This window comes from Pongo pygmaeus, chromosome 6 (genome assembly GCF_028885625.2).
Source record: "Pongo pygmaeus isolate AG05252 chromosome 6, NHGRI_mPonPyg2-v2.0_pri, whole genome shotgun sequence".
In the NCBI taxonomy this organism is placed as follows: Eukaryota; Metazoa; Chordata; class Mammalia; order Primates; family Hominidae; genus Pongo; species Pongo pygmaeus.
The window spans coordinates 58731425-58749000 of record NC_072379.2 but is presented as its reverse complement, the minus strand read 5'-3'; the positions used below and the strand labels follow the sequence as shown (position 1 = coordinate 58749000).

The 17576-nt window shown below is 38.9% G+C and overlaps 1 protein-coding gene and 1 long non-coding RNA gene across 3 annotated transcripts in view; one reads left to right on the top strand and one right to left on the bottom strand.

Moving 5' to 3' along the window:
- JAZF1 (JAZF zinc finger 1) overlaps window positions 1-17576 on the bottom strand; it is a 354660-nt gene that overhangs the window by 145288 nt on the left and 191796 nt on the right. For both annotated transcript variants that reach the window (XM_054495752.2, XM_054495753.2), the window contains exon 2: window positions 13994-14066. In XM_054495752.2, the coding sequence (XP_054351727.1) occupies window positions 13994-14066 (73 nt within the window). The remainder of the gene's footprint in view (window positions 1-13993; window positions 14067-17576) is intronic.
- Window positions 1-17576, top strand: part of LOC134739851 (uncharacterized) — a 97020-nt gene that overhangs the window by 13687 nt on the left and 65757 nt on the right. The window lies entirely within an intron of this gene.

Here is a 17576-nt window from a genome sequence, read left to right as displayed (position 1 = left end):
GGTCAATAGGTCAACTTCACAGTTTGAGATAATGAAAGTACAGCAGCTCTTGCTTATGACAAAGTCCAGGAAATGGCTTTCTACATAAAAAAGAAATAGGAAATCCAAGTCTATTTCTAGAGAGTTTCTTTATCACTGAATTTCTACTGACCTGTGATAAGTTTAAAAATTTTGAAAAATTATAAAGCAGCTTTGAATTGGGCTCAAAGATGCATAAAAAGAAGATTAGTCATAAATACTGAGGACTGGACATAAAGATTTTAAAAAATGGTTTGATGTGATTTCAAATGTATAAGCAACCTGTTTAAAACACAGTGTCCTAAGAATGAACTGTAGACTACTGGAGGCACAGTTCCTAACAAATGAATCATATCATCCAACTGTGACAAGACTCACCTCTCCTACCAAGTGTTTTGTGTGAGCAATGCAAACTAATTCCGTTGGAGCAAGCCAAAATGTCACATAAGGGTTGTCCTTCCAGCTTCCCAGTGTCCCTCAAGAATATATGGTCTTTCTGGGCTGGGTGTGGTGGCTCACGCCTGTAATCCCAGCACTTTGGGAGGCCAAGGCGGGCGGATCACGAGGTCAGGAGATCGAGACCATCCTGGCTAACGCGGTGAAACCCCGTCTCTACTAAAAGTACAAAAAAAAATTAGCCGGGCATGGTGATGTGTGCCTGTAGTACCAGCTACTCGGGAGGCTGAGGCAGGAAAATGGCGTGAACCCGGGCGGCGGAGCTTGCAGTGAGCCGAGACGTGCCACTGCACTCCAGCCTGGGCAACGGAGCCAGACTCTGTCTCAAAAAAAAAAAAAGAATATATGGTCTTTCTGGAACACAATGAGCACACCAAATCAAGTTACAGATATTACAAGGAAAATCTGGCAGGCAGCCATCTCAGCTTTGTTTCAACTGATGTCCATAAAAATATAGGCTAAGAAAATGGTAGCACAATGCCTGGTGATTGAGACCTAAGAGCATGCAACATGTTTATTATGGCATGTATTAGGCCACAAACTTCAGTCTGGGGCTGGGGCACACAGCAGAACCTTAGTTCTAGTAGACAAGGGAGGAAAATAGGAAGGCATGCCTTGTACTGTAATAAATATGACTGCTCTCAGAAGACCATAAACAGGTGGTTTCATGAAAAAAAAAAAAGTCACCGCTTTTAGATTTAAAAAACATCAAATGCTTCAGGCTTGTTTGTATTAAAAAAATAGAAGGCCAGTACACACTCAGCTAATTATAGCATTTTTTATGAGGCTATGGCTGACTAAAATCTGGCAAAAATGAGTCCAACTGAAACAGCAAGAGTGAGAGTTTGGAGGATTAGGTGAGGTTTTGGAGTGGGAAGAAATGTGGGAAAGAGGAAGAAAGCTTTCATTAAGCAGCTCACATTCTGGTAGAAGGAGGAAAAAAAGCATCCAGACTGATTTTATTTTCATTCAAAACAACCTCTTATTCCATACATTTTTACTTTAAATCCCTGAACATGTTTATAATGGCTACTCTGAAGTCACTGTCTCTTAAATCCAACATATGGGCTATCTCAGGAAAGATCTCTATTGACTGCTTGTTTTGTCTAAGGGAAGATTTTCCTACTTCTTTCATGTCTAGTAATTTTTAATTATATATTAGACATTGTGATATCTGATCCATTCCTATGAAGATACTGAGTTTTGTCCTAGCAGGCAGTTCAATTTCATGCTGATCATGTTGAACTTGTATAGGTCTAGACTTACACTTTATTAGAATACATCTCTTAAAAGCCCAAAACATTTCCCAAGACCCTTTAACTTGTCAGAACTCCAAATTCTGTCTCCTCTGACAATCTTATGTGGGTTTGGTTTTAGGGATCATTGGGGTGCTTTTAGAGCAAGTCATACCCTAGAGCAAAGTCCTTATTTCTAATTTGAAGTCTTTCTGGTATCTTAGTTGAATGACTAGGTGTCCATAAATTGTTTCTATACTGGCTGGGCTGGAGTGCAAACATGGTTTCTCTGTTCTAGTCTCACCCTTGTGGCAGCCACTCTTTGATAAGACTCACAGTCTTACCCTGAACATGAGCAACCCACCCTCAGCCATGGACTCATGGAGGATCCTGATATAGATTTTTGGAAAGTCTTCACAGATCCCTCATCTTCACTTGCATCCCCCTTCCCTCCACACACATACACACACAGGCAGATTTCAGCAACTTTAGTTGTGCTGACTCTGACCTCTGCCTCCTCAGTTCAGCGAAGCTGCTGTGCTCTGCCTGGACTCTAACTTACTCCACTGCAGTAAGGACATTGTCCTCAGACAGTGAGGGCCAGGTAGGTGATCATGGGGCTCGCCTCCTAAGCTTCCTTTCTCTCAGGGATCATGGTCTTGCACTACTTATTGTCTAGAGCCTGAAAACCATTATGTTGTACATTTGTCCAGTTGTTTATGGTGACAGAAATCACGATGGCAATTTAATTATTTAAATATTTTTATGCTGCATGCCATATGAATGTTGAATAAAAGTTGCAATAACATTCCACATAGCTCTCTCATTGCAAATAGGCAGTAACAGCTCCTGGTTTCACATGAAAGTGTCCCTAGAGTTCTTAGATCATTCATTCTTATTCTTTCATAAATTCATTTATTCATTCAATAAATACTTATTGAGAGTCTTATATATGACAGACACTGTTCTGGAGGCACAGACAGGATTCGAACCTAAACAGTCTGACTCCTGCTCCTATACTCTTAACCACTACATTGTTCTACTTCTCAAAGAGAGGAGAAATAAACTGGAAATGTGGGAAAAACAGTGATAGTTTCTGAGCAAAAAACAGCTTGGTGACTGAGCAGGTTATGAGAAGTAGTTGGGAACATCACTAAAAGAGGCACAAGAGGAGAATTTGATTGAGTTAGACCATTAGGGCAAAATTTTGTCCTTGTTTTTCCCAGACAATGATGAGTAAAAAGAGTATTCTGACTTTTGTATCAGAAAAAGAACAAAAAGCCATTCTGAATAAAAGGCTTCAGGGTTCCTTGGGGAAGTTGAGGAAGTAGGTGGAAGTGATATTACTCCAGTGATATTACAATTACCTCAAACTATATACACAACACGACTCCCATCAGATGCTTCAAGAAAAAGTGCTCTGGAATCAGGTACATATGAGAATTATATTACTCCTCTTGGAGACTTAAAATGCGTATCAGCATAGCAGAGGATCTGATAAATCTTACGGTAAAGAAAACCATTTTATTTAACTCAAAATTTCCCAAACATAAAGACCACCGTATCCTATTGTGAGTAAGTGTGTGAGGGCATGAGAGTGTGGGGGTGTGTATGTGTGTGTGTGTTTTGGGGGGAGAAAGGCGGGGGAGAGAGAGAGAGGGACAGTGTGAGAATGAGTGCATGTGAAACTGGTGAATATCCCTTGGAATTACTGTTCTATGAAACAGATTTTAGAATTTGCTATCTAATGTCAACAGCAAATACTAGGTTAAATAAAAACCATTTTTAGAGGTCAAGCCTACCATTACTGCACCAAGTAGTGCAGGGAGTCCTACAAAGAGAATGAGGGTAGATCTGTAACTAAGTTATAAGAACATAGTATATTTTTGTTAAGTAGTAAATGAAAAGAATCGAGTATAAAAAGGTGCCAATTTGTGCCTAGGCATGACAATTCTTTACATCTTATACTAAATGCTATACATATATTTTTAAGTTAAAGTTAATTTGGAAACTCCAATTTATGTTATTTTAATAAAAGCATATTTTGCAGAAAATACAGTATAATTAACAGCTGTGGCCAGGTATACTATCATTTTTTTTTTTCTTTAGACACAGAGTCTTGTTCTGTCACCCAGGCTGGAGTGCAGTGGCGCCATCATAGCTAACTGTAGCCTTGAACTCCTGGGCTCAAGCAATTCTCTCATCTCAGCCTCCCAAATAGTTGAGATTACAGGTGTGAGCCACTGTGCCTAGGATCATATCTTTAAGTTATGTCAGTTATCCATTTCTGGGAAGCCACAAGTTATTACTAAGCTACCTGAACTACTCTGACAATAATCTGAAGGAAATACCCAGGGACAGCCCCATGCTTCTCAGTAACCTTTTTATGGAGACTCACCTGCCTTTGCCCTGCAGCTCCCCTATCCTCTGTCTCCCCCCTATCCCCTGCCTCATTGGTGAGTCACAATGGAGGATAATTTCCTAGGTGCTATGCCCTTTCTTTCCTATTGATTGGAGAGGCTATGGTGTCCTTATCCATTACAGCTGAGGCCTGTTATGCTAGGGTTTGCCTTGCACAGTCAACCTAATTCGGTGGTAGCCATCTATCATATAGGAATTACTGGTTACCTCTCATAGAGTTTCTAGCTTCTTCAGTCTCCTACTGTTTCATCTTATTGGATTGCTAATCTCTAATTATCTAGGACATGGCAATTATTCTTATTTTTATGTCTGTTCCCTCTGCCCAGGTGTCCTACCCTATTTTTCCAATATTAGATACTTTTTCAAATTCTCCTCTTACTTTTCTATCCTCTAATGCTTAACTTTTAACTCTCTGATATCCCAACAGGTCAAGCTACACAGTGGCTAGAGCCTAGAGCCTAATGGTGCAGGTTTGAACCCAATGCCCCACTGTGTACTATCATTTGCCTTTTTCATTCTCATGTTTTCACAGGTATACTGTGGGGTTTTCTAGAGGCTGTACGACACATAGCATTGCAGCAGATTGGACGCAAAATCCAAAATCTAGTTGATGTCCATTAAGTCATTAAAAAGCCCACTTTTAAGAAAATCATAGGTTTTTTTTCCTACCTGTAAATATCTATTATGTTCAACATATTATGTTCAAGAGTGTAGAGTAATTTTAAATAGGTATATAAAGGCAACAATTTTTACTTAACTGTTTTCTTCTTTTTTTTTATAATCCAAAAAGCTAGCTCCATTTTAAGGAACCTAACCCTCTGTTGATTGATTATTCAATGTTATTGCCAAAGAAAGTTTCATCTCAATTTTGAGATGCTCAAATGTCTATCATGTTTAAACAGATATTTGAGCAGAAAAATTGTCATTCTTTTCCAGTCTTCACTGCTCAGGAAAATTAGAGTTTATTTCCCCTGAGAGGAAATAAAAATCTCTTATTTGTATAAACATCATTTTTTTTTAAAAAGCACCATCTTCTGTCATATTTAGCCTACTGCTGTCAAGCCGATTTTCTTTCACATGACTTAACCCTTATTACTATCATCTTGAATGCATACTGACTTCATCTGAATTTTGATACTGCATGCTTCCTTTCTCTTATCAAAGGTCCCCAAGACTCCTTTTAGTTATCTTTCCACTATGGCCAGGCTAGTAGTTGTCTGTTGCTTGTCCCTCTCTTTCGTTTGCTATGTTCCTAAAAATACATATCCAAAGTTCCTACTGTGTGGTAACTTTATGCTCTGAAAGTGGCACTAGACATCCTGTATGAGTGGAGGTATTAGTAACTTGGGCAACCTTCCACTCAATCTTTCTCTTCACTTAAAAATCATTGGTAAACTTACTGATCCACTATACATGTCTACTTCTCTCCCAGCTAGGATTTGATCTGTCAAATTCCCTATTTTCTCAGGTTTGTAATTATAATGAGGTGCCCAGTTCAAGACCCATCTTCTCCAGATCTAACTTCTAATTTACAGTAAATATAGAAGACAGAGGAACCCAACAAATGACATCTAGAGGAAACAACCAAGAGAAAATCCAGAAGGTAGAAACATTCTATGGGACAACAAGCCTATCTCTTCAACAAGTTATTGTCAATAAAAGGGACTGTGATTCTCTGAACTGGGATGCTAGACTAGACCAACCAGCTATAAAGAACATGTTTAGACCACCTGGAGAAATCTGAATATTAGATTAGAAATCTGGGTATTAGATAAGATTTAAATTTAGCGAAATGGAAAAGTAGAGATGAATGACTAAAGAGTAGATTATGAAGTAGTATGTACAGCTCTTGATTAAAAAATTATATATGTATTTTTATAAAATGATCTGAAAAATATGAGTTAAAGTTTTAGTAGCAGTGGTATCTGGGTGGTGGGAATGTGATGTTTTAATTTGTTTTTATATTTTTGTCTGACTATATTTTCTAATTTTCTATAATGCCTATAGACGGCTGTAATAAAATGTTATTTTAAAAATTACTCACTTTCTCTGAGATGACTTATCCAAGAAATTTCACACCCACTGATCATGCCCCGACTCTAGAATTCCAGCACATTCTACTGACAGTTTATGCCAAACCACTGCACTTGATTCAAGTTCTCTGGTGGTTTTTGTATGTGGCCCCATCCCTATTCTTTGACTTCTTTTGTAGTCCCAAACCATGCTTGGCAAAATATTTGTTACTTTAGTGACTATAACTCCTATATAGAGGAGGTTCCAAGATGGCCGAATAGGAACTGCTCCAGTCTGCAGCTCCCAGTGTAAGCGATGCAGAACACGGGTCATTTCTGCATTTCCAACTGAGGTACTGGGTTCATCTTTCTGGGGCTTGCCAGACAGTGGGTGCAGCCCATGGAGCAGGGCGGGGCATCACCGGACCCAGGAAGCACAAGGGGTCAGGGAACTCCCTTTCCTAGCAAAGGGACGCTGTGACAGATGGTACCTGGAAAATTGGGACACTCCCACACTAATACTGCACTTTTCCAACAGCCTTAGCAAACGGCACACCAGGAGATTATATCCCGCGCGTGGCTCAGAGGGTCCCACGCTCACGGAGCCTCGCTCACTGCTAGCACAGCAGTCTGAGATGGAACAACAAGGCGGCAGCGAGGCTGGGGGAGGGGCGTCTGTCATTGCTGAGGCTTGAGCAGGTAAACAAAACAGCTAGGAAGCTCGAACTGGGTGGAGACCACCGCAGCTCAAGGAGGCCTGCCTGCCTCTGTAGACTCCAACTCTGGGAACAGGGCATAGCTGAATAAAAGACAACAAAAACTTCTGCAGACTTAAACGTCCCTGTCTGACAGCTTTGAAGAGAGTAGTGGTTCTCCCAGCACGGAGTTTGAGATCTGAGAATAGACAGACTGCCTCAAGTGGGTCCCTGACCCCCGAGTATCCTAACTGGGAGACACCTCCCAGTAGGGGCCAAGTGACACCTCATACACCTCTGAGACGCAGCTTCCAGAAGAAGGATCAGGCAGCAACATCTGCCGTCCTGCAATATTTGCTGTTCTGCAGCCTCCACTGGTGATACCCAGGCAAACAGGGTCTGGAGTGGACCTCCAGCAAGCTCCAACAGACCTGCAGGTGAGGGTCCTGACTGTTAGAAGGAAAACTAACAAACAGAAAGGACATCCACACCAAAACCCCATCTGTACGTCACCATCATCAAAGACCAAAGGTAGATAAAACCACAAAGATGGGGAGAAACCAGAGCAGAAAAGCTGAAATTCTAAAAATCAGAGCGCCTCTTCTCCTCTAAAGGAACGCAGCTCCTTGCCAGCAATGGAACAAAGCTGGACGGAGAATGACTTTGACGAGTTGAGAGAAGGAGGCTTCAGACGACTAGTAATAACAAACTTCCCCGAGCTAAAGGAGGATGTTCGAACCCATTGCAAAGAAGCTAAAAACCTTGAAAAAAGATTAGACGAATGGCTAACTAGAATAAATAGTGTAGACAAAGCCTTAAATGACCTGATGGAGCTGAAAACCATGGCACGAGAACTACGTGACGAATGCACAAGCTTCAGTAGCTGATTCGATCAACTGGAACAAAGGGTATCAGTGATTCAAGATCAAATGAATGAAATGAAGCAAGAAGAGAAGTTTAGAGAAAAAAGAGTAAAAAGAAACAAACCAAAACCTCCAAGAAATATGGGACTATGTGAAAAGACCAAATCTACGTCTGATTGGTGTACCTGAAAGTGACGGGGAGAATGGAACCAAGCTGGAAAACACTCTGCAGGATATTATCCAGGAGAACTTCCCCCAACTAGCAAGGCAGGCCAACATTCAAATTCAGGAAATACAGAGAACACCACAAAGATACTCCTCGAGAAGAGCAACTCCAAGACTTAATTGTCAGATTCACCAAAGTTGAAATGAAGGAAAAAATATTAAGGGCAGCCAGAGAGAAAGGTCAGGTTACCCACAAAGGGAAGCCCATCAGACTAACAGCAGATCTCTCGGCAGAAACTCTACAAGCCAGAAGATGGTGGGGGTCAATATTCAACATTCTTAAAGAACAGGATTTTCAACCCAGAATTTCATATCCAGCCAAACTAAGCTTCATAAGTGAAGGAGAAATAAAATCCTTTACAGACAAACAAATGCTGAGAGATTTTATCACCACCAGGCCTGCCTTACAAGAGCTCCTGAAGAAAGCACTAAACATGGAAAGGAACAACCGGTACCAGCCACTGCAAAAACATGCCAAATTGTAAAGACCATCACAGCTAGGAAGAAACTGCATCAACTAACAAGCAAAATAACCAGCTAACATCATAATGCAGGATCAGATTCACACATAACAATATTAACCTTAAATGTAAATGGGCTAAATGCTCCAATTAAAAGACACAGACTGGCAAATTGGATTAAAAGTCAAGACCCATCAGTGTGCTGTATTCAGGAGACCCATCTCACGTGCAGAGACACACATAGGCTCCAAATAAAGGGATGGAGGAAGATCTACCAAGCAAATGGAAAACAAAAAAAAAGCAGGGGTTGCAATCCTAGTCTCTGATAAAACAGACTTTAAGCCAACAAAGATCAAAAGAGACAAAGAAGGCCATTACATAATGGTAAAGGGATCAATTCAACAAGAAGAGCTAACTGTCCTAAATATATATGCACCCAATACAGGATTATCCAGATTCATAAAGCAAGTCCTTAGAGACCTACAAAGAGACTTAGACTCCCACACAATAATAACGGGAGACTTTAACACCCCACTGTCAACATTAGACAGATCAATGAGACAGAAAGTTAACAAGGATATCCAGGAATTGAACTCAGCTCTGCACCAAGCAGACCTAACAGATATCTACAGAACTCTCCACCCAAAATCAACAGAATATACATTCTTCTCGGCATCACATCGCACTAATTCCAAAATTGACCACATAGTTGGAAGTAAAGCAATCTTCAGCAAATGTAAAAGATCAGAAATTATAACAAACTGTCTCTCAGACCACAGAACTCAGGATTAAGAAACTCACTCAAACTAGAACTCAGAATTAAGAAACTCACTCAAAACCGCTCAACTACATGGAAACTGAACAACCTGCTCCTGAATGACTACTGGGTACATAACAAAACGAAGGCAGAAATAATGATGTTCTTTGAAACCAACGAGAACAAAGACACAACATACCAGAATCTCTGGGACACATTAAAAGCAGTGTGTACAGGGAAATTCATAGCACTAAATGCACAAGAGAAAGCAGGAAAGATCTAAAATTGACACCCTAACATCACAATGAAAAGAACTAGAGAAGCAAGAGCAAACACATTCAAAAGCTAGCAGAAGGCAAGAAATAACTAAGATCAGAGCAGAACTGAAGAAGATAGAGACACAAAAAACCCTTCAAAAAAATCAATGAATCCAGGAGCTGGTTTTTTGAAAAGATCAACAAAATTGATAGACCGCTAGCAAGACTAATAAAGAAGAAAAGACAGAATCAAATAGATGCAATACAAAATGATAAAGGTAATATCACCACCGAGCCCACAGAAATACAAACTACCATCAGAGAATACTATAAACACCTCTATGCAAATAAACTAGAAAACCTAGAAGAAATGGATAAATTCCTGGACATATACACCCTCCCAAGACTAAACCAGGAAGAAGCTGAATCTCTGAATAGACCAATAACAGGTTCTGAAATTGAGGCAATAATTAATAGTCTACCAACCAAAAAAAGTTCAGGACCAGATGGATTCACAGCTGAATTCTACCAGAGGTACAAATAGGAACTGGTACCATTCCTTCTGAAACTATTCCAATCAATAGAAAAAGAGGGAATCCTCCCTAATTCATTTTATGAGGCCAGCATCATCCTGATACCAAAGCCTGGCTGAGGCACAACAAAAAAAGATAATTTTAGACCAATATCCCTGATGAACATCGATGCAAAAATCCTCAATAAAATACTGGCAGACCGAATCCAGCAGCACATCAAAAAGCTTATCCACCACCATCAAGTTGGCTTCATTCCCTGGGATGCAAGGCTGGTTCAACATATGCAAATCAATAAACGTAATCCATCATATAAACAGAACCAAAGACAAAAACCACACGATTATCTCAATAGATGCAGAAAAGGCCTTTGACAAAATTCAACAGCCCTTTATGCTAAAAACTCTCAATAAAGTAGGTATTGATGGGACATATCTCAAAATAATAAGAGCTATTTATGACAAACCCACAGCCAATATCATACTGAATGGGTAAACACTGGAAGCATTCCCTTTGAAAACTGGCACAAGACAGGGATGCCCTCTCTCACCACTCCTATTCAATATAGTGTTGGAAGTTCTGGCCAGGGCAATCAGGCAAGAGAAATAAATAAAGGGTATTCAATTAGGAAAAGAGGAAGTCAAATTGTCCCTGTTTGCAGATGACATGATTGTATATTTAGAAAACCCCATCATCTCAGCCCAAAATCTCCTTAAGCTGATAAGCAACTTCAGCAAAGTCTCAGGATACAAAATCAATGTGCAAAAATTACAAGCATTCCTATACACCAATAACAGACAGAGAGCCAAATCATGAGTGAATTCCCATTCACAATTGCTTCAAAGAGAATAAAATAATTAGGAATCCAACTTACAAGGGATGTGAAGGACCTCTTCAAGGAGCACTACAAACCGCAGCTCAATGAAATAAAAGAGGACACAAACAAATGGAAGAACATTCCATGCTCATGGAAAGGAAGAATCAATATTGTGAAAATGGCCATACTGCCCAAAGTAATTTATAGATTCAGTGCCATCCTCATCAAGCTACCAATGACTTTCTTCACAGAATTGGAAAAAACTACTTTAAAGTTCATATGGAACCAAAAAAGAGCCCGCATCACCAAGTCAATCCTAAGCCAAAAGAACAAAGCTGGAGGCATCATGCTACCTGACTTCAAACTATACTACAAGGCTACAGTAACCAAAACAGCATGGTACTGGTACCAAAACAGAGATATAGATCAATGGAACAGAACAGAGCCCTCGCAAATAATACCACACATCTACAACCATCTGATCTTTGACAAATCTGACAAAAACAAGAAATGGGGAAAGGATTCCCTATTTAATCAATGGTGCTGGGAAAACTGGCTAGCCATATGTAGAAAGCTGAAACTGGATCCCTTCCTTATACCTTATACAAAAATTAATTCAAGATGGATTAAAGACTTAAATGTTAGACCTAAAACCATAAAAACCCTAGGAGGAAACCTAGGCAATACCATTCAGGCCATAGGCATGGACAAGGACTTCATGACTAAAACACCAAAAGCAATGGCAACAAAAGCCAAAATTGACAAAGGGGATCTAATTAAACTAAAGAGCTTCTGCACAGCAAAAGAAACTACCATCAGAGTAAACAGGCAACCTACAGAATGGGAGAAAATTTTTACAATCTACCCATCTGACAAAGGGCTAATATCCAGAATCTATACAGAACTTAAACAAATTTACAAGAAAAAAAATCAAACAACCCCATCAAAAAGTGGGTGAAGGATATGAACAGACACTTCTCAAAAGAAGACATTTATGCAGCCAACAGACACATGAAAAAATGCTCATCATCACTGGCCATCAGAGAAATGCAAATCAAAACCACAATGAGGTACCATCTCACACCAGTTAGAATGGCAATCATCAAAAAGTCAGGAAACAACAGGTGCTGGAGAGGATGTGAAGAAATAGGAACACTTTTACACTGTTGGTGGGACTGTAAACTAGTTCAACCATTGTGGAAGACAGTGTGGTGATTCCTCAAGGATCTAGAACTAGAAATACCATGTGACCCAGCCATCCTATTACTGGGCATATACCCGAAGGATTATAAATCATGCTGGTATAAAGACACATGCACATGCATGTTTATTGCAGCACTATTCACAATAGCAAAGACTTGGAACCAACCCAAATGTCCATCAATGATAGACTGGATTAAGAAAATGTGGCACATATACACCAGGGAATACTATGCAGCCATAAAAAAGGATGAGTTCATGTCCTTTGTAGGGACATGGATGAAGCTGGAAACCATCATTCTGAACAAACTATTCCAAGGACAGAAAACCAAACACCACATGTTCTCACTCATAGGTGGGAATTGAACAATGAGAACACTTGGACACAGGGTGGGGAACATCACACACTGGGGCCTGTCGCGGGGTGGGGGGAGGTGGGAGGGATAGTATTAGGAGATATACCTAATGTAAATGACCAGTTAATGGGTGCAGCACACCAACATGGCACATGTATACATAGGTAAAAAACCTGCACGTTGTGCACATGTACCCTAGAACTTAAAGTACAAAAAAAAAACTCCTATATAATTAGCAGCTACCTGCTGTCCAACATGGCTGACAATATAAATACAAATAATGAAGGTGAAAATTTCATAGATTCTTATTAGAATACAGCTTAGTATTACACAAATTTGTATATACATAGGTGACATATTTTACCCAAAGTGACAGCCACACTATTAGAAGTCCTATTCAATACCATAATTAATCTATATGCCTGTTCATCCTATTCTCCAATATTAGTAGGCCAATATTACTAGTTATATTAATTCATATAACTTCAATATATAATTTAAACATTTCAAAACCCTTGCTAATTACAGAAAACAATACTGGCTCTGTAAGAAACCCAGAAAAGTGTATGTCTTTATTTTCATTTGATGTAATTTTGAAGGCATTCTATTTAACACATGTCAAATATTATTGGTAATGAAAAACTGGAGATATTCCATCTCACTTCTTGGGAAGGCTGATAAGCAAGAAATCCAAGGGAGGTATGTAAATAGATGTTTACGTCAATAAATCCTTTTAAAAACATGTTTCATAGAAGAACCTGAAACTGAACAACAGGTGTCTCTAATTCACAGCACTATCTGGGCAAGAATCAAGTAAGTTTTCTAAAAAGGCACTCAAATGAAACAGCACAGATAATTCATTCCCAGCTTTCCACTTCAGACCCTGAACCTCAGCTCTGGTATCAAGAGACTAAAAACACTCCTCACCTTCTATAAAAAGAATATAAATTTCTATCAATAGAAATTCATTCCCTGAATTATGAGCAGAGAGTTTCTCATTCTCATTAAAAACTAGTTTTGCTTTTACTTTGTCTTTTTTGCTTTGGGACTGTGTGTTTTCTTAACCTAAGTTGATTTCAGTTTCTCTCCAAATATTACTGTCTCCTTAATTATTTGAGTTGGCTGAAACACTAAGTCCTCTTTTAGACCTGATATATCAAGTTTGAAATGGTGCTCTGAAGTTGGGCTCACATGTTCAGTTTAAGTAAAAACTCAAGTTACTCTACAGTTGGGGTCAGTTGTTGAGAATGTTTTTACTAAAAGATGAGCTGCTACTAAATAACTTTCTGATATTAAATTATTTCAATTTATTATATTCTGATATTACAACAATGTTTTGAATTCATAAAGTACTTCTTCACCTCAGGATTTAAAAGGTTCACTCGAACATAAATCCATTAATCTCCCAAACTGCCCTATGAAGTCAAAAGAGCATATTCTAACTCTGCATATAAAATACTTCCAAAATGAGCTTATAAATCAGTCATGTTTGCAGCATATGCACAGAGCATTACAATTCGACTTCTCCCTAACAAAGAAACAAGAGCATTCCATATACAGGTTGCTTTTAAATAGTTTCATGCAAATATTTTAAGACTGAAAACATTATACCACTCTGTTAAAAAAGATTTGTTTAAAAAGTCAATAAGCAGCAGATATAAGTTTGTTATAAATTCTGAAAATGGCTTACCTATTTATGTAACTCAGGGCAACATAGGTTGGCTGCTGTAATTCTTGTTTTTCTAAAACCCGTGGATCTGTATCTGTAATAAAAACACAATTATGATTTTTTTTTAGATTTTGTATCAGAATATATGAGGCTACCTAACACAAAGTAACAGAGGCTAAGCAGAGAAAAAGATTAATTTAGTACACCACTTTTTAAAGAAAACTCAGTCGGCAAAGCACAATCATTTGTTCATTCATTCATAAATAACAAGATATTGCATTACTTTTCAAGGGAATTCCAAACATCAACAGTGATAAAATGTCCATCTGTCACACAAACTCTTGCACAATCCCCCTCATAAATATTGGTTTTCACTGCTTACAGTTACAATGTTGGCATGGTTTTTGGTGGTTCATCGGCCTAAGAAAGAAAGTCTCTGTTAATTATGCTCACTTCAATGCTGGAACAAATTAGTTTCCATTGGAAAGCTCCATCAATTTGAAAATCTACTGAGTATTGTTCTTGTTCGCGAAACACTTTTCTGCATTTGGATTCATATTCTGAAGGGCAGTTCTTCTCTTTTTAAAACGTATAATGAGTTTATTATAACTTTTCTAGACTCTCAATCAGAAATTCTCACACTGGTTCAGAGTCAACAAACACTACATTCACCAGAGGACTTTTCCCCTCAAAGAGACATAATTCAACACCATAGCAACGCTTTATAATGGTGCTTCTCCAGCACAGCACCAAAAAGGTACTTTTTTCACAGCCAGAAATGTATTCTCAAACTTCTCCCATACAGAAATGACTGTATAAATGTATGTATAAACAATGTTTATGTAATAAGGATGTACAAGGAAGAAAATGAGCACACAATTTTCTTAGAAAAAGGTTCATAGATTTCACACAGATTTCTTTTCATTATAAACTCACTTAAAACTATCTCATTATTAGAAACCTTCCAGGTGCACTTGGCAGTAACCCCTTCTTTGATGTAATGACAGATGTTGTTTCCAGCACCTTTGCACAGGAAGTGTTTACTGCACATGGTAGATGTAAGCTATGTCCACTAACTCCAAAGTGCATTAACAGGTGATGGGGGGAGGGAAGCAGATACAGTGGTAGAGAACACGGGTGGCAACAATGACAGCATAAAAATCAATTTACAATGCTTTTAACTCCCAGACTAAAACTGGACAGTAGTACCAGTTTTATTCGTGGTGTTAAAATTAAGAATCTCATGTTCACTTTATTGTTTTTTCTATGCCAAGAATTTCAGGGACACACTATTCAGAAATCCTGCCTCCTGGGTCTTTGCCACTGCAGGTCCTTGAAAGCCAAATTCTGAAACAAGAGACAAAGATTCTCTGAACGGCTCCATCAAGTCGGGTCTGAAGGTTTTGGCAGTGCAAATGAGAACAGATCAGTAGCTCTGCACCTCAGTACATATGCAACTGAGGCTATTCTTCGATCTCTGGCCTAGGGATAAAAGGAGTGGTTCTCTAAATAACAAGAAAACCACTCTTCACGGGGAAACACAGTTTTCAAACGTAACTCTTACTCACACTCATTTAAATTTGCTGTAATCCCAACATACATCCACGCTTCTGAGAGGAAGATACTTGCTGGAGGAGACGGTAGAACACTGTTCAACAAGGAAAGCTGTTTTGTCCAAAGAAATGGCACATTGGTATGCTGGGTGGGCCATGTGTGCAAATGGTGACTGACAGGCTAATCCTACAAGGTCTTTCTAGGCGCTCAATGAGGTAAGAAACAAGAAATTAGAGATAAAAACCATGAAAATGAAAAGAAAGGAGGAAGGTAAGAAAGAACAGGGCAATGTAGAAAATTTCTCAAGTGCTCACAAAATGGTTTCACCTCAAGTTTAGGTACTGACGATCAAAGGGCTTTGCTTTTGAGACTCAAAGAGATATCTGGTGCATGATTTAATAAGGTGTATTATTTTGAAAGAAAAGGGCACCGTTAGGAGTCTAAAATTTGTGTATAAAGGGGAAAAGAGGCCAATAAACATTTTTATAATCATTTGCTTGTCTTCATTCCTGTAACTGACATTCCCCAACCTAACAATATTCCCACAAACCATCTTCTAAAGATTTCCTTTGTTCCCAAATTATATAATTTCTAAAATGTTCTAAATATTACCTCTCCAGACTACCTTGATTTTTATTTTTTCCCGTGTGTATGTGTACAAAGATACATTTATATTATCCTTTTCCTTCTTTAAGCTCTAGAATCTCTTTGGGAAATGGGAAGGAAGTATCTTATATAAATGTCTACAATTTTGATGCTCAAATAAATGGCGTCAGCTCCTGCTGATCACACAAACTGCATCTTGTAATCTTGATTTACAAAAAATCAAGAATGTTTAGCACTTTATTTGCAAAGCAAGGTTTTAAAGTTTTGTTTTCTTAATTTGCTTCATCATCTTCCATAACCTATTCTAGACTTAGGCTTACATATCCTCAAATTGTAAGTGGGAAACAGACTTCTGGAAGCTTCCAAACACCACCCTCTCCATCACACACACACACAAAAACAACAAAAACCATTTGGAAGCACCTCAGGTAGGATTCTACTTTTTCTAGAATGTACTCTGGTAACCAACAAGACAGCAGAACTTCTAGACAGACATCCACCAGGTCCCCAAATCTCCTTTTCAAACAAATGTTTCCTTGAGCAACCTTTAGAATATCCATTAAAGCGCTGAAATCTTGAAATGAAATTAGGCACTTGGTGCCTACAAATCAGGAGAGGCCTGCACCAGTGCTACCGGAGGAGTAAAATCAGCTGCTGGTCACAAATAAATGTTGGTTCTGTCACTTGCTTCCTGGCTGGCTGGTGTGTGGGGATTATGACTCACCATTTTATGGATTTAATTATGCTGTTGAGCACTTCACATTCAGTAAAAGTATAATAGCTGCCTTCACTATTTCTCCCTCCCTGACAGAGATTTAACTGTCTGATGCTAAAAACTCTCCACAGGATAGGAGAAGAGAGACAAGAGAGTATGATTTTCGGAGCAGGACAGATCCCCACGTCCTGCACAATGACGTACTCCTCATGAGGATTGTATGAGGGCAGAAAGGACACAATCAGAACAAACTGGGAAGAGTAACACTGTTCATTAGACATTACTAAATCCAACAGGAAGAACTTCTTTATACCATGCCACATTGTTCAGACATTTTTTGAACATGATAAATCGCTACACTAAGGAATATAATATGAAATGAGATGGCCACGGCACACATTTATGGTGCCGATAAAAATCTGGAACTAGAACATTGGCTACAATTGCCCAGAGATATAATCCACCTCGGCAAATGGTCTATGGAATAAAAGCACTTGGTTTTTTCATAACCACATGAGGCTCCTTAAGCTTGCAATTGGGCAAGAGAGTAAGCATTTCTATAACATGGCTGTCAACAGCCACATAACAACATTCGACCACTTTCATATCACTAAGAAGTGACAGGAAGATAAACTCAAACTTCAACTTTTTTTTAGCAGGGCAGGGTAGGGCCAAACACAGCACCGACAGAGATTATGACACTGTTTTCCGCCCTAGACTACTCCTTGC